The sequence below is a fragment of the Nothobranchius furzeri genome, chromosome 18 (genome assembly GCF_043380555.1).
Source record: "Nothobranchius furzeri strain GRZ-AD chromosome 18, NfurGRZ-RIMD1, whole genome shotgun sequence".
NCBI classification, from domain to species: domain Eukaryota; kingdom Metazoa; phylum Chordata; class Actinopteri; order Cyprinodontiformes; family Nothobranchiidae; genus Nothobranchius; species Nothobranchius furzeri.
In genome coordinates, this window is record NC_091758.1 from 32,453,578 (window position 1) to 32,477,481 (window position 23,904).

The 23,904-nt window shown below is 40.1% G+C and overlaps 4 protein-coding genes across 7 annotated transcripts; 1 reads left to right on the plus strand and 3 right to left on the minus strand.

Moving 5' to 3' along the window:
• The first annotated feature begins 309 nt into the window (after positions 1-309).
• On the plus strand, positions 310-4,473 carry ttc8 (tetratricopeptide repeat domain 8). Of its 4 annotated transcripts, XM_015970172.3 has the most exons (15): positions 310-531; positions 774-797; positions 923-1,043; positions 1,142-1,205; positions 1,274-1,433; positions 1,611-1,700; positions 1,778-1,822; positions 1,913-1,998; positions 2,103-2,190; positions 2,283-2,393; positions 2,481-2,620; positions 2,688-2,862; positions 3,239-3,361; positions 3,943-4,026; positions 4,143-4,473. In XM_015970172.3, exons 1-15 carry the CDS (start codon positions 418-420, stop codon positions 4,257-4,259), a joined length of 1,542 nt encoding a protein of 513 aa, XP_015825658.1. In that variant the 5' UTR covers positions 310-417; the 3' UTR covers positions 4,260-4,473. The 4 variants fall into 4 exon arrangements, with proteins under 4 accessions (XP_015825658.1, XP_015825656.1, XP_015825659.1 ...); XM_015970170.3 differs by having other exon boundaries at positions 1,778-1,998; XM_015970173.3 differs by lacking the exon at positions 774-797.
• Positions 4,474-4,871: 398 nt separating this feature from the next.
• Positions 4,872-7,126, minus strand: LOC107392392 (CD209 antigen-like protein E). Its single transcript, XM_015970175.3, has 6 exons — positions 6,930-7,126; positions 6,680-6,796; positions 5,715-5,963; positions 5,468-5,631; positions 5,244-5,380; positions 4,872-5,116 (listed from the first exon to the last, which is right to left on the minus strand). The coding sequence occupies exons 1-6, from the start codon at positions 7,030-7,032 to the stop codon at positions 4,966-4,968; spliced, it is 921 nt and encodes a 306-aa protein (XP_015825661.3). The 5' UTR covers positions 7,033-7,126; the 3' UTR covers positions 4,872-4,965.
• Positions 7,127-7,231: 105 nt separating this feature from the next.
• LOC107392393 (C-type lectin domain family 4 member E) lies at positions 7,232-9,781 on the minus strand. The gene is made up of 6 exons (XM_015970177.3): positions 9,581-9,781; positions 9,354-9,467; positions 8,211-8,468; positions 7,921-8,084; positions 7,696-7,835; positions 7,232-7,619 (listed from the first exon to the last, which is right to left on the minus strand). Exons 1-6 carry the CDS (start codon positions 9,657-9,659, stop codon positions 7,466-7,468), a joined length of 909 nt encoding a protein of 302 aa, XP_015825663.1. The 5' UTR covers positions 9,660-9,781; the 3' UTR covers positions 7,232-7,465.
• Positions 9,782-10,332: 551 nt separating this feature from the next.
• On the minus strand, positions 10,333-23,868 carry LOC107392394 (C-type lectin domain family 4 member M). Its single transcript, XM_070546811.1, has 6 exons — positions 23,675-23,868; positions 23,432-23,539; positions 11,604-11,864; positions 11,354-11,517; positions 11,139-11,269; positions 10,333-11,045 (listed from the first exon to the last, which is right to left on the minus strand). Exons 1-6 carry the CDS (start codon positions 23,790-23,792, stop codon positions 10,895-10,897), a joined length of 933 nt encoding a protein of 310 aa, XP_070402912.1. The 5' UTR covers positions 23,793-23,868; the 3' UTR covers positions 10,333-10,894.
• Positions 23,869-23,904: the final 36 nt, after the last annotated feature.

Sequence of the window (23,904 nt, forward strand, 5' to 3'; positions counted from 1 at the left end):
ATAAGAGTTGTGTAAATTATAAAACACTAATTTATATGGTAATTTTGCATTTTTTTATTGCAGCAACTTTTGAAGATGCACTTTATAAAGTATTTATATTTATTATATTTGATGCATTTAATTAAGCAGAAAATAATTGTTACGTTATTAATTAAAAATGACTTGAGATAAAACCATTTATTTTATTTTATTTTATTTTATTTTATTTTATTTTATTTTATTTTATTTTATTTTATTTTATTTTATTTTATTTTATTTTATTTTATATCAGTCCGACACAGGAAGTGGCGTTAGTGAAGGACTGACCTCTTCCGCTGCTGCCTAGCAACAGAGGAAGCTTTTAGATTTATCCGTGCTTTCCGTCTTCTTTTAGCATTTTAGCATCTTGCTAAACCGACGTTCCTACCTTCCCCAGCAATGGAGGTCACTATGGATCCTTTGTTTCTTGCGTGGAGTTATTTCAGGAGGCGGAAATTTCAGCAGTGTTCAGAAATCTGTACAAAAATATTACAAGACAGTCCATACGACCAGGTAATGTTAGCCGTTCCTGCTAGCTGCCTCAATCTGCTATACGAACTGCTGCATAATCCCGATTAGTCCTGTATGTTTAGATTATCATAGTTCACCATCACTGCATTAGTTACTATTAGCTTAGGTGTCATGTCTTCTGCTTATTTTCCGCCCAGTATTTTATTTTCCATCATTTCTCTCATTTATGTTTGTTCACTGTAAGTTTTTTCTCCTCTCACTGACTCACTGCATACTGTTTTAAGGACTCGTCCTTGTTTATCTCAGAGGTAATAATCACTGCTTTCTATTCCCCCTTACCTTTCTGTCGTCCATACCGATAACTGATCACAGACATGTGCACCTTTTGCTGTAGCTGATTACTTTTGTAAAATTCAAACCTTGTGTGTCACAGGCTGCATGGAGCTTAAAAACCAGTGCCTTTACAGAGATGGTGTACGTCGATGAGGTCGATGTGGACCAGGAGGGGATAGCTGAGATGATGCTGGACGAGAGCTCTATTGCACAAGTTGCACGTAGGTCTTAGATCCTTTTTCTGCACCTTTTTTTTCACTAAATATTTTCATTCAGTGAGAAGTTTTTTTGTAAATAATAAACCTCAACTTTGCTCAAGGGCCAGGAACATCTCTGAGACTCCCAAGCACTAGTCAGGGTGGAGGTCCCTCTCCAGCTGTCAGGTATACAAAGGGAATGTTTTAGGAAAGAAGAGGAAACCCGGTTAACTTTATTTTCTTCTGATATTTAGACCCATGACTCAGTCAGGACGCCCTATAACGGGATTTGTGAGGCCAAGCACGCAGTCAGGTCGTCCCGGTACGATGGAGCAGGCAATCAAAACCCCACGAACCACAAGCACCGCTCGTCCTGTCACTGGTTCTACTGGTAGATTCATTCGTTTGGGAACTGTGAGTGGTCATACACAAAAATACTTACCCCACCAAACAAACACATGAATTACAGTAATTTTAGATTATATTTGCATTACTTCATGACCAAAACCTATGCTCTCTTATAATAAATCGTCATGTTTTGTTGTGAAGATTCTTACAAATTCCAACAATTTAGTTTCCTTTTCCTTTCAGGCTTCAATGTTAACCAATCCTGAAGGACCTTTCATAAATTTGTCCAGACTAAATCTGGCCAAATATTCCCAAAAACCCAGTTTATCTAGGGTAAGGCAAAATCTGTCTTCCAGCAATGTCTCCTAATTCTTCCTCAGATGTCAAGTAATCAGCATTTCCCTCCACAGACACTCTTTGAGTACATCTTTCATCATGAAAATGACATAAAAAATGTAAGTTTAGTCTTCATCTTTGCTGCAAAGAAAATTGATTTGCATTTCATTATGTGGCTGTTTGATTTGGTGCAACTCTTTTCCTTGCAGGCTTTAGATTTGGCTGCTCAAGCTACTGAACATGCACAGTTCAAAGACTGGTGGTGGAAGGTCCAGCTGGGAAAATGTTACTACAGGCAAGTGAAAAGAAGTACCCAGACCCTTTGTGGATTTGCATTTATTACCACTTCGTTTTGTGTGTATCAACTTCAGCCACAATAAACATTCCCAACCTTCTCAGGCTTGGTTTGTACAGAGAAGCAGAGAAACAGTTCCGATCAGCTCTCAACCACCAAGAGATGGTAGACACATACCTCTATCTTGCAAAGGTATTGACAAGAAACTGTGATGATATCACCTTATATTGTTATTTTACCAAGTCTGTGCAAATCCAAAGTATTATTTATGTGCCTTCTTGAAGGTTTATCAGCGCCTGGATCAACCAATAACTTCCCTGAACCTTTTCAAGCAAGGCCTGGACCACTTTCCTGGTGAGGTCACTCTTCTAACAGGAATCGCTCGCATCCACGAGGTAAAGCATCCCAACATGGAGCCCTCTCACTTCGACGCCATGACCTAATGTCTAAAGGAGATTATTTCTGATCTGATTAACTCTCAGGAAATGAACAACATCTCTTCAGCCACAGAGTACTACAAAGAAGTCCTGAAGCAGGACAACACACACGTGGAAGCTATAGCCTGCATAGGCAGCAATCACTTCTATACTGATCAGCCCGAGATCGCCCTGCGCTTCTACAGGTCAGGCAGCCTTTACAAATTAACAATAATGTATATTTTTTATGTCATCGGCCTCTTCCTTTACTAGACGGCTGCTCCAGATGGGAGTGTATAACTGCCAGCTGTACAACAACCTGGGCCTGTGCTGCTTCTACGCCCAGCAGTACGACATGACGCTGTCCTCGTTTGAGAGGTCTCTGTCTCTGGTGTCGAGTGACGAAGAGCAGGCAGATGTCTGGTACAACATTGGACATGTTGCCATGGTGAGTCAGCGGTATTAGAAAATTTCCCAAAAGGTCTGCTGATCTGAGTCCACATCTTCATTCTTCACAAGGCGTACAGCAGTGGCGTGTCCAGATCTTTTAAACTGGGGTGGCCCAGGTGAGGCACAACTTTGTGCATGGGTGGCACCAATGGTTATGCTTTTTTGTTTTACCCCCAAGCCTTTTGTGGACAATGAAAAGCCTATTTGAAGGTAAATTAGTGTGGTGACACCTGGGGTGGCCAATCAGATTCCAAGGGTGGTACCCCAGGCCACTCCCTGGACACGCCCCTGGCGTACAGTTAAAACAATTCCGACGCTGATCCATAGAATTCTCAAGCTAATCCGGGTTGTGTTTATGTTTTGGATGCTTGCAGGGTATTGGAGAGCTGACGCTGGCGTATCAGTGTTTTAAACTGACCCTGACTTTCAATAATGACCATGCTGAGGCCTACAACAACCTAGCGGTGCTGGAGCTGCGCAAAGGTCACATCGAACAGGTAAAATGCAAGATCAAACATGTGCCGTTGTAGACGATTCATGGTGCTTAACAACAATCACCCTTGGATGCTGGTTGTATTATTAAAAAATAAAATCTCACTACACAGCATTGATTGTTTTTAAGAGGATGTATTATGAAAACTCAGCTTTTGTGCTGCAATGTGGGTCTCTATAAAAACTCCAAACATTAAAAAAAACCTTGTCAATCCATTTCCTGTCAGTGTTTGGTTCATGAACATGTTATAGACAACACAACTGTTCTATATTTGAAAAATAAGTCATAATATGTCTCCGTTAAGTGTTCCTGTACAAGATCCATAAATCCAACATTAACCCAGTGCTCTGCAATAAGTCACCATAGCATTAATATAATGATATGTGGCCAGTCCTCTGTGATGATGAAAATCCAATAATAAAGAATCAGACCTCGCTTTGTAGAATCTTTCATGCAGTATTTGTACGTTTAGCCGTTATGCTAATAAAAATGTTAAACTTCAACCAAAAGTTGTTAATTAGATGCACATTAAACGTGTTCATTCTAATATGTTTGATAAGAAATGTTTCTTGTGCTTTGATTCAGTCTAAAGCCTTCCTGCAAACAGCCGCATCTCTGGCGCCACACATGTACGAGCCTCACTTCAACCTCTCCATCCTCTGTGAAAAGGTAATGTGTTGCTGCAGCTGGGAGTGTCAGCAGTAAAGTTGTGTTCAGTTACAGTTTGTCTGGTATGTTTGTCAAATGTTCTGGGTGATTTTATTATTTTATTCGTCTGCGCCCAGATTGGAGACCTTCAGAGCAGCTACACCGCAGCTCAACGCTCTGAAGATGCTTTTCCGGAGCATGTTGACACCCAGCAGCTTCTGAAGCAGCTCCGGCAGCACTTTGCTGTGCTGTGAATGTTGGACGCCATCAAGCATCTATTGCAAACACAGTGGTGGCAGGTTAGTCAAGCTTGAAGATCCACAAAAGGACATTAGATCCCTTTAAGGTTAAGACAAAAAAGGGCTTCTCCCTTTTTGTGAAGCTGTTTTAACCCTCATCTGATGAGATTTATCACTTCAAAGATCTTCAGCGAAGGAGAATTTGTTTTTATTTGTAATTAAAACTGTTACTCTAAACAAAAACAGTAAAACTTTACCTGTTAGTTTACTGTGACTTGCTGGAAATGTGACTGATGGTCTTCATCTGTTAACGTTACAAATCCACAAGCTCTGATGTAGTCTGGAGAATCGTAATCGGTATCAGTAGGTTTGGGAAATTTAATCAACTCTTTGTTGACTTTTAAACATCTTTGGTGAAAAGGCCAGGATTTAATGAAAATATACAAGTCCAGAGTTTCAGTTTACATAATATTTATTGTTCTTATGAGGATAAATGTCTTAGAAATGAGTTCTAGTGAACTTTACAGGATGTAAACTCAAAAATGTTTTCTGTACAGTTCTGAGAATAAAATAGCAAATTACAACTATCTCATTGATTTTTTTCAACACAGTTAAACCAGAATTGTGTGTGTGTGTGTGTGTGTGTGTGTGTGTGTGTGTGTGTGTGTGTGTGTGTGTGTGTGTGTGTGTGTGTGTGTGTCCCATCAAAAGAAAATTAACATTAACCTATCGACCTCGGAGCTGACTCACAAATCCACTTCAGCCTAAATTCACACGGGGCATCATTCCAAGCCATGAAAGGGTTGTCGGTGGGATAAATAGCTGCACAGTCTTCATTGTTTACGTTGTTTGGTTCTCCGATACTCCAGAACCTGCAAACAGACACCAGGCTGCTTTGTTGGTTTGTATTTTTGTTTATGTTCATGTGGAAGAGGAGTATCACAACAGACCACATCAGTACTCTGATCATTCTAAAGTTCAGCTATTTAACAGTTTTACCCCTCCTTCAGTTTTGTGCCATCCAACCATTTCCAAACTCCTTCATCCTCTGCATCAGTCAGTCCGATCCAGAAGCCACTGAGGTGCAGAATACCGGAGGGGTTTCTGAATGTGTTTATGAAATTAAATAATGCCACCTGACCACAGAAAAAGACACTGATTACTTGTGAGCTGCTGAGATAAAGGATCAAATCTCAGATTTAAATCGGGTCGTGAAGTTTTACCTGTTTGTCCCTGCTGTCTAGTACCACTAAGTCCCCCCCGAGCCTCTGGCAAGACTGCCGGGCTTCCTGCCACACTGTGCGGGAATAAGTACTGGCGAACGGAAAGTAGAAGCAGGTCGAGCTCAAGAAAGTCCACCCTGGTGCACAATGTCTGCAACCCTCTCCTGATTCCAGAAAAGAAAACAACCATGATGAGTGCCTGGATAAGATCATTCATACATGGAACATGTCATATCAGAAGCCTCACTTATCATGGGAAGTTGGGATTTTAGCGTTGCAATGTCCATCTGGATCCTTTCAACCTGATTTCCATAGTCTTTGATTCTGGCGGTCAGGTGTTCATGCTCCCATCTGGTGACCTGCTGCTGACTGCGCTCGGTGGCCAGCAGTTTCAGAGCGTCGTCTCTGCCTTGGACCGCAGCGTTGTACGAAATCTGCAGTTTGGCTATCTCACTGCTGATGTCCTTCACAACATCACCATCAGTAAGTTTGTAATCTGGAAGCAATGCAGTCAGTGGTATCATTTTATATGATATAGGCTGAAATAAATAGAAACAGTGCAGATATATGCAATTATTTGTGAATTTAGTGTTTAACGTGTAAGTAAGAAAAAATCTAAAATAGGTTTTTAAAACAGTGTACTGAATCAAAAACAAATAAAAACTGTGATGAGAATATTTTTATTCTTTTTAATAAATTTTATTTTATTAAAACTATTATTTATGATAAGAACCTGATATTCACTTGTTTGGGGTTTGATTTGGCTGTAAGATCTGTGTGAGATGTTTGCTGGTTCATCCTCTAGAGGGCAGCAAATAAACATTTAACTAAATTGTAGTTTTTTTTTGTTTTTTTCCTTTCTTCATGAAGAAAATAATTCATATTTTTTATTTACTTTAAAAAAATAAAACTAGTTTTATTCTTTACCTGGTCTGAGCAAAGTGGCAGCACAGGTGATTTATTTTAGTGAAAGCTGCACACAGAAGAGCCACGGATAAAAGATAAAACCAGACTAAACTAGAGCCTGCACAGTTGCAATTACTTCATTTTAAGATGTACTAGTATAAAAACATTATTGTTCATGAAAATTATTTATTTGACGTTATTGTTTTAGCAGTCATGGCTGCACTGGTTGTTTATTTGACATATTTTTACTGATGCTCTAATATCATTAACTTTACATTTAATTATATTTGGGTTAAAGTAACTTACAGTAAACCCCCAGGCCAATGTCCACCACCAGCAGAATGAGAGCGAGCACCGCCAGGCTCACTGTGAACATTTTGTAGTGATTCAAGGTGAAACCAGGTCTCAGCGCTGACATGGTCACTGCACAAGAAATGTTTAAGTATCAGAAGCAAATTAAGGATTATTTGATAGCATTATTCACATAGAATAATAAATAATGTGCATTACACACAATTTCAGAGTCATAAATCTGTATTATAGTAGTTTTCCATACCTTGGTGTTCCTGGTTTCTGTGAACAGGAAGATCATCTTCAGCTGTTAAATCCTGACTTACTAGTTTCTCATAGGAGCTGCTTGTGTTTTCTTTGTCCTCCATCTTAGATATTTGATGGGATTATCCAGGAGAAACTGTTTTCCAGGACCTTGCCCCATCAGTGTTTGCATGTGTGTGTAACGCACACACATAAAGTCAAGTTCATGGGTTAAAAATTGACAGAGGGTACTTTGATGATCTCCAAAAACACCATAACTTCAAATTTCTTTATCAGACAATTCTGATACAGAAATGAATTAAATTTTTAAATTGTTGCACCAAAGATGTTTTATTTTAAGTATAATTATAATAATAAAACACAGGCTTTTAATTAGTTATTTTTTGTTATTATAAAATACATTTAAAATAACATGTTTGTCATTTATTAGTAAAGAAAACATTTTTTATTTGAATTTTTTTTTATGTTTCAGAAAACAATTGTGATTTAAGCATTTTTATTCGTCTTTCCACTCATGACAAACATCCAGTAGGTGGTTCAGCGGTTTCTTGGCTCCATCTCACAGACCCAGTTCATTCTGTACTGCTGACAGTTTGCATTATACCACGCATTCAGTGTAGAAGCAGGAAGAAAAGCGGTGCAGTTGCCACTCTGAGCTCCAATGATGTTGGGCTGGCCCCTTCTCCAGAACCTTTAGTAAATCAAAACTTTAATTAGGGATAATCTAACAGGTTACGCTGACTTATTAACGTTTCTCAGACGCTTACGTTGGGGACTCCTCCGTCACATTATTTATCCACACCCATTTTCCCTGATGCTGCAAGTCAGTGAGGCCGATCCAGAACCCGTTCAGCCACCATATGATGCTGACGCGGTCCAGCCTTCGAAAATTGTCATTAACGAGTATCTGTAAAAATGACACATAGTCGTTCAGTCGTGAGCGTAAAGTTAAAAAGAAATGAGCAAAACATTTTTATGCTATTCCGACCCACCTGTTCCTCCATGTTGTTGATCACAAGCAGGTCTCCTCCTTTACTGATGCAGTCCGCTCTGCTATCAAACCAGTTCTTCTTTGAAAGAGCTTGGTTTTCAGAAAAAAAGTAACAGGAATTTTTCAGAATCTGCCATCCTGGTGGGCATCTGTCACAGTTTTCCTCTGTTATAATGAAAAAACATTGAGTTGTCAGAAGCCTTTTCTCTAAAAGGTTTTCAGAACTATTGCAGCACAAGTCAGTTTTAAGCTTCTGAAGAACATTTGACATTTGTTTCTATGCCACTTCACCCAGAACGGTTTTATTTGACTGGAGATTTGTCTTCTCTGCTTGCAGAGTCTCAATTGTCTTCATGAGGTTGTCGGTAATAATCCCCTTTTGTTTGACCTCCAGCTTCATTTGCACATAGCCGGCACGCTCTTTTGCCAGGGCCGCCTCGGCCTCGGCTTTAGCTCTGATGATGTCAGTGTGGTTGCGGAGGAACTTCATCTCCAGGATGAGGGGTGTAGCAGCTTGAGAAGAAATCTGAAGGTCTGTTGCCTTTGCACCTGAGTGGTGAGATAATGTTGTAAGAGAAAAACAAGCTTGAATCTCTGGTATTATTTCTGGCTGTTTTTAACATTTCAGGCACAAACATCTCAGCAGATGTCAGATGGACTATTGTGAAGTTTTGAGACGTTTGTAACACCCAAAGGATAAATCTTACTATGATGACATCCTGACCTTTCCAGTGCCACCAATACATCAAGTGTCCAATGAAACATCTCAGCTCAATGCTAATGCAAATCTGTATTATTTAAAACCTCAAACCCTTCAGTTGCCTTTAAAATCTTGAGGATGTTTCTGCAGATCCCTCTGTTTTTCAGGTGCAAATAAAAAGAACTAATCTTGGCTGGAGGAAAATAATAATAATGGCCTTTTACAGGAAAATTTGGAGCCTAAGTCTACTTAGTTATTAACATCCAGTCCATGTAACCCCTACAGCCCAAAAATATGAATGGTAGTCTATAGTTATTTTCTGATCCCCTTTGATATGTACTGATATGTGTTATGGAATAATAGCTTTTTAACCAACAATATGCCTGAAATTAATTGATTTGGTTAGATTATAATAAATAAACAGCTTTTCTGGATAATTCCATCCCATAAAGACAATTTTAATGTCTTAGCTGCTCATTGTATTTACTTGCATGATGTGTGACCAATAAAATGTTTATTCACTTCAATTTAATGTAGTTCTGAGAAGATATTTCAATCTGCAAATTTTTCTGTTGTGTTATTAATCACATGCAACTTTTAATTGTTTATATAAAGAGATAAATGACAGCTTTTTTAAAAAACAAATTAATGTCACATTTCAAAGAATTCATCAATCACTGAATGTGCAGACTAATTAAATTAACGTTGAACTGAGTCAACTAAAGCTTACTCACAGTAAATCCCAATGACAGCAGCAGCTATCAGCAGAGCGGCATTCAGCAGACCCAGACCCAGTATAACCAGTCGGTGGTGTTGAACAGGAAATCCACCTCTCGTTGCAAACGGACCTTTAAAATGTTCCCATTAGTGTTACTTTGAGCTAATTTAATCATTAATAAGTACTCAAAAAGGGTTTTCTATGATATAAAAGGAGTGGAGGGAAGTTTATTAGAAAGTTTACCTTGTCCAAGTATTTGAGGATGAGAGTGTGAGACTTCCTCTGTGGTTAAATCTTGGTAGATTCTTCCTTCAGAAGACATCTTTTCCTCTGTTTTAAAGCGATTTCTCGGCTAAACGATGAAAGTTGAACCTATTGATCTGTTTGCTTCTCCTGCTCAAACTGGCGCATGTGTGTAGCTCTGTGTGTGTGTGTGTGTGTGTGTGTGTGTGTGTGTGTGTGTGTGTGTGTGTGTGATGTTAAAATAAACTGGACTTGCATTTAACTGTTCAGTAACCAAAGGAAAGAGGTTAGGTGAGGCATTCAGTTTCAAAAGCTTGTTTTATGTTAATGTTAGAAGGATGAGTCATTAGCAAAAAAACATTTATGACGAGTTCCACAAGGCTGTGTTCTGGGGACTCTTTTATTTTACATCTGCTTAGCTCGATCATGAAAAGCAACAAAATGAGACATATCACAAATTTAAAAAACTACACACAAACTTACAAACCAAACAGTCTCTTTTAAAAACCTACCTTTTTACCCTTGCTTTTAATTAATTTTATAGTTAAGCAATTTTAGGGTCTACTGGAAGGCTCATTGTATTATCATTTTATTTACTGCTTGTCTGTGTACAGCACTTTGTGCAGTCTCTGATTGTTGGAAATGTGCTATATAAATAAAATTGACATTGACATTGACAAACCTGAGAAGCTTTTTTTAAGCAAATACAAAGCAGAGGTCACTATTTACGAGGACAAGGAAGAACACAGTTGTTTGCTCCTTTCATTTATTTTTTGTACTTTTGGCTACTTTACAGTTTTTAAAATGTTGATTCAGAAATAGACATAAATGAAAAAGTGCATGCACATTTGAATATTTCTACATCACCATTTTGGTCCTAATTAATTGCCGTTATCTTCAAGCTTTAAAATAAATTGTTTTCGCAGGTTTAAAACACAGATATAAAAAACTTGGATGTTAATTTATAAATTCCTCTGATCTGCAATGTGTTATGATCAGCCGTTAAATCTGAAAGTGGCCCGAATCAGCAAGATTTCCTTTTCCAAGCTTTATTCGAACCTGCATCACATGTAGCAATATGAGGCATCCATCTTAACTCCTCTTAGCACTTCTCTCTCTCTTACCTCTTTCTTCTATTCAGTACTGCCCTCTAGTGGTAGACACAACATCAGCAGGACAAGCTATGAATGAACACTATTGACACTGAGTTGAAACTTTTTTCTCTGCAGGTATTCGCTGTAGCCACACAGTTGAGTGACTAAAACAAACTAAAGTAATTACAAGGGAAATTATTTGTTGTATCAAAAAAAAAGCTCAACTCTCAGAGGTTGGTGCTTTCTCACAAATCCATTTTTGTTCATGTTCACACGTTAAATCGTTCCAAGCCTTGAAGAAGTTCTTTTTGGCATACACTGATGCACAGTCCTCGTTGTTGGTGTCATTTGGTTCTCCATCCATCCAGAACCTGCAGCATACAGTGGGTTACTTTACAGAGATGCATCGCAGATCTTTGTGTCAACTAAATGTGAAGACACTAGTGCTGTTGTTGCACTTTTACCCTTCAACAAGACTGGTTCCATCCAACCATTTCCAAGTCCCTTCGATGTGAGAATCGCTCAGTCCAAACCAGAAGCCTATATGGACTTTTGAGGGCTCAACATAATGTACCAAGTGATTTACAATTGCTTTCTATCAGAGCGAGAAAACGAAACAAAATTTGTTGATTAAAATTAAAAAAGTCTAAAAGCATTTTGTCCAGGAAGAATAACTTACCTGCTTGTCTTTGCTGTCTATAACTACAAGGTCTCCTCCATACATTTGGCAGAACTTCCTCGCTTTGTTCCATGATTTGAGTCCAGCAGCATCAGAAAAGTGGAAGAAGTAGCAGGCTGAGTTCATCAAGATCCATCCTGAAGGACAGCGCCCGCAGCCACCAGCTGTTGAGGGAAAATAAACAGCTAAATGTGTCAAAACAAACCCTGACTCTATGATGCCCTTTTCATTTAAGAAAACCATCTCTCACCAGTCATTGGTAAGTGTGATTTCAGGTATTCATTGTTCTTGGTCATTTCCTCAATCTGCACTCGGTAAGCTTTGCTTGATTTGGTCTGGTGCTCCAGTTCCCAGATGGTCTCCTGTTGGTCCTGCATATCGATGTCTAGCTGCTTGTGGGAACCCATCGTGGGTTTGACGGCACTCTTTTGAGGTTTTTGGAGTTCATCCATCGCTTTGCCGATGCGTTCTGCATGTTCAAGAGTGAGGTGGGCATCTTTGAGGTTGTTGTCTGCAGAAAATGGCATTGGTTCAGATTTTTACTGCAATCCTGATCTGCAGGTCAAGCTTCTAAATTTTACCAAACAATCTAAGGAATTAAAATCAAAATTAAGTCAATTTCTTTGAATAAAACTGATTTGGTTTAAATAGTATTTTTTTTAATTAAACACAATAACTATTTTACTAATTTTCTCAAATTTCCTAAAAGTTCTGAGCTTTTACACTGTATAGGACTGATGAGCTAACAGCTAGTTATGACCATCTCCAACATCCAGACTTTATCAACAGATCATCTGACATTATTGTATAAACATTTAAAACTATCACCATAAGAAGTTACATGTACTGCTGGTGTGGCTGCGCGGTGGCGCAGTGGTTAGAGCTGTTGCCTTGTAGCAAGAAGGTCCTGGGTTCGCTTCCCGGCCTGGGATCTTTCTGCATGGAGTTTGTGTAACCCAGAAGCTAGAACCTTAATGAGGTATTAACTAATTGGCTTACTAATATGATCCATCCTCAATTTAGATAAAATATAAAATATAAATTAAGGAAATTAACAATACTAATTAATAGATATCTAATTAACTAATAGATAATTTCATAATGAATTATTGGAAGGGTGAATAACTAAAATAACGAGTTTAATATTAAACATCGGTTAAAACAAGAATCTTGAACATCACTAACAGAAACAGAAGAGGAAAGCTGTATACTATTGGTCCAGGTGGGAATCTGAAATTTCATTGGCTGAGAGAAATAAGTCCCGCCTCCGCGAAATAAAACCGTGCGACGCAGCTGAGCGAGAGGAGAGACAAACGGCTGTGCAGCACGCAGATACAGAAAGCAAAGACTGAGCGGTTAGAGAGAGAGAGAGAGAGAAAAAAAAAACAACGGTCGAGGCCGTGAAGAACCCTGATTTGGGTGCCGCATAGATAGAGGGAGAGGCGGACTTGACTCCTTCTAATAAGAGCTAGGAACTTGGAACCAACGCGGTGAGTAAAGAAAAAAGAAGAGAAAAAGCTAACGATGCAACTTAAAAAAAAAAAGGAAACTTAAATAGCTTATCAAATTAATTCCATTCTTATAGATTTGTGTGGAGACGACAGAGTGAACCAATCCTCTGTAGGAGGGAACCGTTGGAGCGCGTTGGTGAGTGAATGAGATTAAATTCAGTAAATTATTAAATTCAAAAAGCTAATTACAGCAACCGAGGTGACAGCAGTGGGCTGCTAGACGTTAGATCCCAGGAGTTAACATCTCAAACTACCAGTTAACGGTGGTAGGGCATATAGGAGTTAACGGCTCAAACCGCCAGTTAACGGCGGTAGGGCATATGGGATTCCCAGGAGTTAACGGCTCAAACCGCCAGTTAATGGTGGTACGGCCTAGATGTACAAGGTCCTCAGGGGCGTTATAGCTAACACCATAGAATTAGCAATGCGTCCCTTAACCAAACATTTAATAATAAAAAAAATAGATAAATAAAAATAAATAAAAGCTAACTGATTAGGGAGGAATTATTTTACAAAGGTGGACCAAAGGACCAGAATTTATATTTTGTTTAATTTTGTTATAGAAAATTTTATTTATTTATTTATTTATTTGTTTGTTTATTTATTTATTTATTTATTTATTGTGTTACAGATATACAAGGTGTCACAATGCTGTATAGAAACACAACTAAATGTATCCTTGTTGTCATGAATGTATTTCTTGTCGAATAGTGTAGAGTAATAGAATCTAACTGAGCCTATTGAGCTGAACAATTGTTGTCATATGTAATTATATTTCCAGAGCTACTGAGAATTATTTTAATAGACAATCAAATTGATGTTATGTTAGTTGAACTGTGAACCCAAACATGATTGGCTATGCCAATAGAGTGAAGCATTTGTTTAAGTCTGTAAGACTTTATGCTGTGATGTGACGAGAAGGGTCGATGCCAACTTGCTAACAGTCCTGTTGTTTACAGGCTGGGTTTTTTTTTTCCTTGGGTTTGATCCCGACTCCTATGATCACTCACTTGGAACGAGAACTGGATTTCTTCCTGACGAGGGAGATGGCGAGCCTTAACCACTGAACGAACCAGGACATCTCAAGTAACTGAAGAGCAGACTGCTCTCTTCTGTGAACAATCTCAACGGTGTGGTAGGAAAAAATCGCACCACCGGACTCTGACTTTCACCCCAAGCGTGGGGATTTGACTTGACGCCGGCTGACTTGTGACTCATATGATCAAATCTCATACCGAGCATTTTACTATTGTCGATTGTTTTCATCTGTTTTTATGTGTTATCTTTATGTGTTATATCTCCCATTATTATTAAAATTTAGTATATAAACCGTTTCATGCTATACCCGTGACTCCAGTCATTCTTAAACAACCTCCAATTCTCCCCGAACCTAATTATTGGCCCATTTGTTTATTTTTTCTTTTAATTATCTTATTGTATCCTGTAATCCGGTTACATAAAACTTGGCGAGCCAGCCAGGAGAATTGTAGAGTTGTTACCTTAGCTAACCATTGACTGACATCATAAGAGTGCCTGGAGGTCACAGTGGTTTGCCATTTTGGCATTATTGGTACTTTTGAGTGTTTTAAAATGGAAGTTGTGAAAACCGAAAAGGTCAAAGTTTCAAATGCTGTTTTAATCAGTGGGTTAACTGATACAGACCTTGATAACGAAGTCTTTGGGTTTATGGAAGGATTCGGACCAGTTAACAGGCGCATTAAGTTACCAAACTGTGATCAGATTATTGTGGAGTTTCAACATGAAGCCACTGTTAAGGAATTAAAGAAACAATGTTTACCCTATGACAAACCTTGTACTAGGAACCCAGATGTTTTCTTCCATATTCAAGACCTAGCCAGCGCGTACAGTCTAGAAACTAGCACATCTGCCACTGATGCCTATCTGTCAGAGCTCAGGGACATAGCTGCGTGTAGCAATCAATCATTTAAAGACCTTCTAATGGAGGAACTGGCAAAAATTGGGGAATCTTTAGGAAGGGATACCCATGCATCTGAACCAGTCACTGAACCAGAGCCAATGCTCCATAGTGACCAAGTTACATATTCCCTGCCTTTAACACCAGAAGTTAACTATATGAACAACTCAAAGGACAATTGTCCACCTACAGAGACTGGAAAACAAAACCCTTGCATTCCACCAAATCTTTTAAACACACCTGAGGTTCAGCGAGTTATTGTGGAACACATTTTTAAAAGCAGTGAGGTTATCCCTCCGCCTACTTCACAATACAGACTAAAACCGTTCTCAGGGCGAGTTCCACACCCTTCTTTTGAAACTGACTATGATACTTGGCGTAGTAGTGTAGTGTTATGCATAAATGATCCTTCACTCACCAAGTCCCAAATTGTACGAAGAATCGTGGAGAGTCTGTCAGCCCCAGCAGCGAGCATCGTTAAAGCTCTTAGTCCAAAATCCGACCCGGAAACGTACCTTGAACATCTCGATTCAGCTTACGCAGCTGTCGAAGACGGCGACGAGCTCTTTGCTCGCTTCTTAAACACAAACCAGGACAGTGGTGAAAAACCTTCCGATTACTTTCAGAGGTTATACACCTTGTTAAACCTAGTTATTCAGAGGAATGGAATTTCCTCCAGTGACGCCGACCAGCAGCTGCTCAAGCAGTTTTGCAGAGGCTGTTGGGACAGCTCGCTGATTTCAAACCTGCAACTCGAACAAAAGAAAGACAACCCGCCTCATTTTACAGCACTTCTCCTCAAACTGCGCACTGAAGAAGACAAACAGGCTACTAAAGCAGCACGCATGAAACAACACTTAGGGGCACAACGAACTAGAGTGTATTCAAATGTGCAAACAACATGCTCTCAGAGTAAAAACACTTGTGAACTGGAAATAGATGATAACTGTGATGACTTACGCAAACAAATCGCTGAGCTCAGGAGCCAAATTGCACAGCTTAAGGTTAACAACACAGATAAAAAGGCAAGGAAAACTCAAAAAGAGTCAAAACCCCGTGTGGGGACTAAAATTCCAGATGAGCCCAAACAGATTCAGCAGATAACAGCAGTGGTGCCCAGACCAAAGCCTGGATACTGTTTTAAGTGCGGAGAAGATGGGCACATAGCTTCTAGCTGTAGCAACGAGCCAAATCCAGCACTAGTTGCAACTAAAAGACTTGCTCTTAGACAGAAGCAGCGCGAGTGGGAGATGTCAAAGCCAATTGCTCAGTCTCCTCCTTTAAACCGGTAGAAGCTCCTATCGTGGGACAGATAGGTGCTAAAGTAGAACCAAGTCCCTCTAAGGAAAGGACAGAGAGACTTTTTTGCAAGCCAGTTCATGCTCATTCAGTGCCAAAACTTCCCAAAAGATTAGTGGGTGGGCGATGCACAGCTACAGTCTCAGTTAACAGTGTTGAATGTAATTGTTTACTGGATTCAGGGTCCCAGGTAACCACCATTGCCAATTCTTTTTACCAAGAACACTTACCTGACCTCTCAATTAAACCCATCAGTAATCTGTTAGAAGTCGAGGGCGCAAACGGTCAAGCAGTTCCTTATTTAGGATACATAGAGATAAGTGTCACATTTCCAAAAGAGCTCGATCAGTCTGGACTTGAGTTACCTACCCTTGCGTTAGTGGTTCCGGATATAAGCTCAAACTCTGATACACCACTACTCATTGGCACAAACACACTCGATCCTTTGTATGAGCAATTGTCTGCCAATAACTTACCTGATTCCAAGGCACTCTCTTATGGGTACCAACACGTGCTAAAAGCCTTAGCAGTCAGAAAAAAACAAAGCAAAGATGGACGAGTTGGTGTGGTGAAGCTTCGAGGGAGAACCCAAGAAGTTCTCCCTGCAAATAAAAAACTGTTACTAGAAGGGTTTATGCAACCCAGCCAAAACAAGCATGAGCCTTATGCACTCATTGAACAACCCACCAATGGTTCTCTACCAGGGGGTATAATTGTAGACTGTTGCCTCATTTCCTTACCTTCACATGGTCCATACAAAGTACCTGTTGTACTAAGAAACGAAACTAACCATGACATCACATTACCCACTAACTGTGTGATCGCTGAGTTAGTTAAAGCCGATCGTGTTATGCCATATCCAGAACCTGACAAAAGTGATCAGAAAGTACTTGCGGCGTGTAGTTCGCAGCAACAGACTTCACCTTCAAACCCTCCTCTCAGTTTTGACTTCGGTACTTCGCCCTTGTCCGAAGAATGGAAAGGGAGGATCACCAACAAACTTAACACTTACTCCGATGTGTTTTCGCACCACGATCTTGATTTTGGTCATACACAACAGATAAGACATCACATCAACTTAAAAGACGAGACCCCATTCAAACAGAAATCTCGGCCGATCCATCCACATGATTATGAAGCCGTGAGAAAACATTTGGAAGCCCTCTTGGAAACCGGTATAATAAGAGAGTCGGAGTCTCCATTTGCCTCACCAATAGTGGTAGTTCGGAAAAAGAATGGTGAGGTACGTCTATGTATAGACTATAGAAAGCTTAATCTGCAAACCATTCGCGACGCATATGCCCTGCCTAACTTGGAGGAGTCCTTTTCTGCTCTCGCTGGATCACAGTGGTTTTCTGTGATGGACCTCAAGTCAGGTTACTATCAAATAGAGATGTGTGAAAAGGATAAACCTAAAACTGCTTTTGTTTGCCCGTTTGGGTTTTATGAATTTAACCGTATGCCACAAGGAATAACAAATGCTCCAAGCACTTTCCAACGGGTTATGGAAAAGTGTATGAAGGACATTAATCTGAAGGAAGTGTTAGTTTTCCTAGACGACTTGATCGTCTTTTCCAACTCCTTGGAAGAACACGAAACCAGACTTTCTCACGTTCTTGAACGGCTTAGAGAATACGGACTCAAGCTATCACCAGATAAGTGTCGTTTTTTCCAGACATCTGTGCGTTATCTTGGACATATAGTATCTCGAGATGGCATAAAAACCGATCCAGATAAGGTGGAAGCACTCAAAACATGGCCGAAGCCTCAGACTTTGAAGGAACTCCAATCTTTCTTAGGATTTACCGGTTATTACCGACGCTTCGTTAAAGATTACTCAAATATTGTCAAGCCACTAACATCTCTCACGGCTGGTTATCAACCCAAACGGAAAAACTTTAAAACACCACCATGTAGATCAAAGTACTTGAACCCCAAAGAACCCTTTGGGAATCGTTGGAGCCAAGACTGTGAGAAGTCCTTTCAAACTATTATTGAAAAACTTACCACTTCGCCAGTTCTTGGCTACGCTGACGCAAAACTCCCATATCTAGTACGCACAGATGCTAGTACGACCGGACTCGGTGCAGCGCTATACCAAGTGCAAAACGGTGTCACACAGGTAATCGCTTATGCAAGTCGCGGTTTAAGCTCTAGTGAAACTAGGTACCCTGCGCACAAGTTGGAGTTTCTAGCCTTAAAGTGGGCCATAACAGATAAGTTTCATGACTATTTGTATGGGAACACATTCACTGTCATTACTGATAATAATCCGTTAACTTACCTCTTAACAACGGCAAAACTCGATGCAACGAGCTATCGTTGGCTAGCTGCGTTGTCCACCTATAATTTTGACATCAGATACCGTGCAGGTACACAGAACGTTGACGCGGATGGCCTGTCTAGGAGGCTGCATGATAAACCTGAAGACAACTCAAAATTCACTGAGGAATGCCAACGACTAGATGAGTTCCGATCTCATCTTTTATCCTCTGTCAAAGAAGTCGAGCTTCAACTTCAAGCCGAAGCAGTGAAGGCAACATGCCAAAAGCACATGGTCTTGGATGAGACTGATTCTCCTTGTGGTTTAGTTCAGTCACTTGCCATGTCTGCAGCGGCCATTCCAGACCTATTCCAGTTGGAAGACAATAGTGACAGTTTCTTTGCTGTGCCCAAGTATAACCATGCTGACCTTGTCTCCTTGCAGAGGAAAGATCCAACCATTGGCCGAGTCATTCAGCTGCTTATGACTGACAATAAACCGCCAACTGATACTATTGCAGAACCCCCGGTGGTTCTTAACCTTTTGAGAGAGTGGAAACGGTTTGAGTTTCAAAATGATTTACTGTACCGGAGACGCCAATTAGGACCAGAGACATCATTGCAGTTAGTCTTGCCTGATTCATTACGTTCAACAGTCATGCAAAGCCTACATGATGATATGGGGCATCTTGGGGTTGAACGTACGACAGATCTCATTCGGTCCCGTTTTTACTGGCCAAGAATGGCTAGTGATATCGAAATCAAAGTTAAAACTTGCGAAAGATGTATCCGTCGGAAGGCCCTCCCTGACAAAGCTGCTCCAATGGTGAGTATTACCACCACCAGACCTATGGAGTTAGTTTGCATGGATTTTCTCTCCATAGAACCAGACAGTAAGAACACTAAAGATGTCTTAGTGATTACAGACCATTTTACAAAGTATGCAGTGTCCATCCCAACCAAAGATCAGAAAGCCACCACCGTCGCGAAGAACCTGTGGGAACATTTTTTAGTCCACTACGGGTTTCCTGAGCGTCTTCATAGTGATCAGGGACGGGATTTCGAATCACGTACAATCAAGGAACTTTGTTCTTTACTTGGTATCCGTAAAGTCAGAACGAGCCCTTATCACCCTCGTGGCAACCCCGTTGAACGGTACAATCGTACATTACTCAGCATGTTGGGAACTTTACAAGCCACTGAGAAACATCACTGGCGCGATTTTGTAAAACCACTTACTCACTCGTACAATTGTACAAAAAATGACGTGACGGGATACTCTCCCTACGAGCTAATGTTCGGTAGGCAGCCTCGGTTGCCTATAGATATTGCCTTTGGGTTACCGCATTTGAACAAGCCCTCTATAACTCATTCTCAGTATGTTAAAGAACTGAAGAGTCATCTGGAACAGAGTTATGACATTGTCATAAAAAACTCTCAAAAAACAGCGAGGAAGAACAAAGAACGGTTCGACAGAAACATTCGTGAGTCCACACTAGGTGTGGGAGATCGTGTTTTAGTCCGAAATCTTCGCTTAAGAGAAAAGCATAAATTAGCAGACAAATGGGAGCAAACAGTGTATATAGTTCTCAAACAGATGGAAAACTTGCCAGTATACACTGTAAAACCAGAGAACGGAGAAGGACCCAACAGAACACTCCACAGAGATCTTTTACTGCCTTGTGGTTTTCTCTCTTCATTAGAAAATGAAACAGAACGCGTTACGAAACCTAGCAGACCTCATACAAGACAGAGTTCAGCCTTAGAACCTGACCCAGATGAGCCACTTGACGAAGAGGTAGATGAGTTTTATTACTCTGATCTTCCACAAGTGCTAAACCGACCATCCTATCAAATAGAGGTCACCTTGCCAAATAGGGAACTCATAGCAGATTCAGGACCGGTAAATAATATTCAACAACAAAACACACTATCCTTACACACAGGGGATCGCAAGGAACCAACCTTAGCTGGTAATGAAAATGCTGAATTGTCCTTACTTGACAAAGGCATCAACACCGAAACATTCTTACCTGACAGAATGAGTGAAACTGCGACATTCTTACCTGAAAGAGTGAAAGAAGCAGCAACATACTTACCTGAAAAAACGAAAAAAAACGAAGTATACTTACCTGACGTAGAAACGGGGGATGAAACTAACACAAACCTACCTCAATTGGATGGTGTCCTAAAGTCGCAGCAACGTGATGTAAGTTTTGAACCCATCATACACGATCAGACACATACATCTGAAAAGACCAAAGTCTTAGAGAATAGCTCATCAGCTCTGTCGGAAACAGAGAGCTCACTTCGTCCTGTCTCAGTTGAGAATCAAACCGAAACGGATGAGCATGATACTGTGCAACCAGAGATGTATGTCAGGAGATCTGAACGAAGTAGTCAGCCTCCTCAAAGACTAACTTACTCTCAATTGGGCAATCCACTAGTGACCGTAGTTAGGTCCCTTTTCCAAGGACTTAATAAAGCTTTTATTGACTCTCTTACTCAAGAAGTTGTGTACCCCGTAGAAACAATGCACAGGGACGTGCATGATATTTAATGGGGGAGGATGTAACCCAGAAGCTAGAACCTTAATGAGGTATTAACTAATTGGCTTACTAATATGATCCATCCTCAATTTAGATAAAATATAAAATATAAATTAAGGAAATTAACAATACTAATTAATAGATATCTAATTAACTAATAGATAATTTCATAATGAATTATTGGAAGGGTGAATAACTAAAATAACGAGTTTAATATTAAACATCGGTTAAAACAAGAATCTTGAACATCACTAACAGAAACAGAAGAGGAAAGCTGTATACTATTGGTCCAGGTGGGAATCTGAAATTTCATTGGCTGAGAGAAATAAGTCCCGCCTCCGCGAAATAAAACCGTGCGACGCAGCTGAGCGAGAGGAGAGACAAACGGCTGTGCAGCACGCAGATACAGAAAGCAAAGACTGAGCGGTTAGAGAGAGAGAGAGAGAGAAAAAAAAACAACGGTCGAGGCCGTGAAGAACCCTGATTTGGGTGCCGCATAGATAGAGGGAGAGGCGGACTTGACTCCTTCTAATAAGAGCTAGGAACTTGGAACCAACGCGGTGAGTAAAGAAAAAAGAAGAGAAAAAGCTAACGATGCAACTTAAAAAAAAAAAGGAAACTTAAATAGCTTATCAAATTAATTCCATTCTTATAGATTTGTGTGGAGACGACAGAGTGAACCAATCCTCTGTAGGAGGGAACCGTTGGAGCGCGTTGGTGAGTGAATGAGATTAAATTCAGTAAATTATTAAATTCAAAAAGCTAATTACAGCAACCGAGGTGACAGCAGTGGGCTGCTAGACGTTAGATCCCAGGAGTTAACATCTCAAACTACCAGTTAACGGTGGTAGGGCATATAGGAGTTAACGGCTCAAACCGCCAGTTAACGGCGGTAGGGCATATGGGATTCCCAGGAGTTAACGGCTCAAACCGCCAGTTAATGGTGGTACGGCCTAGATGTACAAGGTCCTCAGGGGCGTTATAGCTAACACCATAGAATTAGCAATGCGTCCCTTAACCAAACATTTAATAATAAAAAAAATAGATAAATAAAAATAAATAAAAGCTAACTGATTAGGGAGGAATTATTTTACAAAGGTGGACCAAAGGACCAGAATTTATATTTTGTTTAATTTTGTTATAGAAAATTTTATTTATTTATTTATTTATTTGTTTGTTTATTTATTTATTTATTTATTTATTGTGTTACAGATATACAAGGTGTCACAATGCTGTATAGAAACACAACTAAATGTATCCTTGTTGTCATGAATGTATTTCTTGTCGAATAGTGTAGAGTAATAGAATCTAACTGAGCCTATTGAGCTGAACAATTGTTGTCATATGTAATTATATTTCCAGAGCTACTGAGAATTATTTTAATAGACAATCAAATTGATGTTATGTTAGTTGAACTGTGAACCCAAACATGATTGGCTATGCCAATAGAGTGAAGCATTTGTTTAAGTCTGTAAGACTTTATGCTGTGATGTGACGAGAAGGGTCGATGCCAACTTGCTAACAGTCCTGTTGTTTACAGGCTGGGTTTTTTTTTTCCTTGGGTTTGATCCCGACTCCTATGATCACTCACTTGGAACGAGAACTGGATTTCTTCCTGACGAGGGAGATGGCGAGCCTTAACCACTGAACGAACCAGGACATCTCAAGTAACTGAAGAGCAGACTGCTCTCTTCTGTGAACAATCTCAACGGTGTGGTAGGAAAAAATCGCACCACCGGACTCTGACTTTCACCCCAAGCGTGGGGATTTGACTTGACGCCGGCTGACTTGTGACTCATATGATCAAATCTCATACCGAGCATTTTACTATTGTCGATTGTTTTCATCTGTTTTTATGTGTTATCTTTATGTGTTATATCTCCCATTATTATTAAAATTTAGTATATAAACCGTTTCATGCTATACCCGTGACTCCAGTCATTCTTAAACAACCTCCAATTCTCCCCGAACCTAATTATTGGCCCATTTGTTTATTTTTTCTTTTAATTATCTTATTGTATCCTGTAATCCGGTTACATTTGCATGTTCTCCCTGTGCGTCCCTGAGTGCGTGGGTTCTCTCCGGCTTCTCCGGCTTCCTCCCACAGTCCAAAAACATGACTGTTAGGTTGATTGGTCTGTCCAAATTGTCCTTAGGTGTGAGTGTGTGTGTGTGTGTGGGCATGATTGTTTGTCCTGTGTGTCTCTGTGTTGCCCTGTGATGGACTGGCTCTCTGTCTCTGTACCCCGCTTGATTGCCCGTTGACTGCTGGAGATAGCCCCCCCCACCCCCCACCCCCCGCGCGACCCTGCGTGTACAAAGCGGGTTCAGAAAATGGATGGATGTACTACTGGTGCACACAGGGGACCTGTCCTGCAGAAATTCCTTAATGTTCCTGTGAAAATAACTGCAATCGAACCTGACAGTAGTGTTGCGGTTTTGAAATAAAGTTTGAATGAACTGGAATTTAAACATTTCAGGCAGCAGTTCTTATAGAAAATTAATGTTTACAGAAACTTACAGCGCACGCCCAGGCTGATATCAGCTATAAGTAGAACACCAGCAAGAACCACCAGGATTAGTGCAGCCCGTCTGCCACGTCTCCATGAACTCACACGGAACAAAAACACTAGACAAAATGGCAACAAAGCAACAACAAAACATGTTTTTGACTGATTTATCATTTATTGCTGCATCTGAAAAATGCAGTAAAGAGTTGATAAAAATCTTCAGTGGAAGGGTGGTAAATCTTTAAAAACCATACCTTGCAGTTTGCTTTGGTTAAATTGGTTGCAAGTCTTCAGGTCTTCATCATCACTAACCTCTTGACTAACCAGTGTGTCACAGTCAGAGCCACAGCCTTGGTGTCCTGCCCTCTCCATTACTGCTGTTTGTTATGAACACTTGTGTGCAAGGACAAGTGAAAGCATAGACACGATCGTAACCAAAAAAGTTGAATTCCGAGTTGAAGAGAATAGGGAAATGAAACAACTT

What these genes read in the sequence shown, in the direction of transcription:
- LOC107392394 (XM_070546811.1), bottom strand. Translation starts at nt 23,792, where the DNA reads ATGGAGAGGGCAGGACACCAAGGCTGTGGCTCTGACTGTGACACACTG. An exon ending in TAGACAGCAAAGACAAGCAG is followed by an intron (nt 11,270 to 11,353) that starts GTAAGTTATTCT and finishes TCGCTCTGATAG; the next exon opens with AAAGCAATTGTAAATCACTT. An exon ending in GGAACCAGTCTTGTTGAAGG is followed by an intron (nt 11,046 to 11,138) that starts GTAAAAGTGCAA and finishes TGTATGCTGCAG; the next exon opens with GTTCTGGATGGATGGAGAAC.
- LOC107392393 (XM_015970177.3), bottom strand. Translation starts at nt 9,659, where the DNA reads ATGTCTTCTGAAGGAAGAATCTACCAAGATTTAACCACAGAGGAAGTC. An exon ending in TCCTCAAATACTTGGACAAG is followed by an intron (nt 9,468 to 9,580) that starts GTAAACTTTCTA and finishes AACATTTTAAAG; the next exon opens with GTCCGTTTGCAACGAGAGGT. An exon ending in GTGACGGAGGAGTCCCCAAC is followed by an intron (nt 7,620 to 7,695) that starts GTAAGCGTCTGA and finishes GATTTACTAAAG; the next exon opens with GTTCTGGAGAAGGGGCCAGC.
- LOC107392392 (XM_015970175.3), bottom strand. Translation starts at nt 7,032, where the DNA reads ATGGAGGACAAAGAAAACACAAGCAGCTCCTATGAGAAACTAGTAAGT. An exon ending in ATCCCAACTTCCCATGATAA is followed by an intron (nt 5,632 to 5,714) that starts GTGAGGCTTCTG and finishes TTCTGGAATCAG; the next exon opens with GAGAGGGTTGCAGACATTGT. An exon ending in TAGACAGCAGGGACAAACAG is followed by an intron (nt 5,381 to 5,467) that starts GTAAAACTTCAC and finishes TTCTGTGGTCAG; the next exon opens with GTGGCATTATTTAATTTCAT.
- ttc8 (XM_015970170.3), top strand. Translation starts at nt 418, where the DNA reads ATGGAGGTCACTATGGATCCTTTGTTTCTTGCGTGGAGTTATTTCAGG. An exon ending in GATTCATTCGTTTGGGAACT is followed by an intron (nt 1,434 to 1,610) that starts GTGAGTGGTCAT and finishes TTTTCCTTTCAG; the next exon opens with GCTTCAATGTTAACCAATCC. An exon ending in AAAAACCCAGTTTATCTAGG is followed by an intron (nt 1,701 to 1,777) that starts GTAAGGCAAAAT and finishes TTCCCTCCACAG; the next exon opens with ACACTCTTTGAGTACATCTT.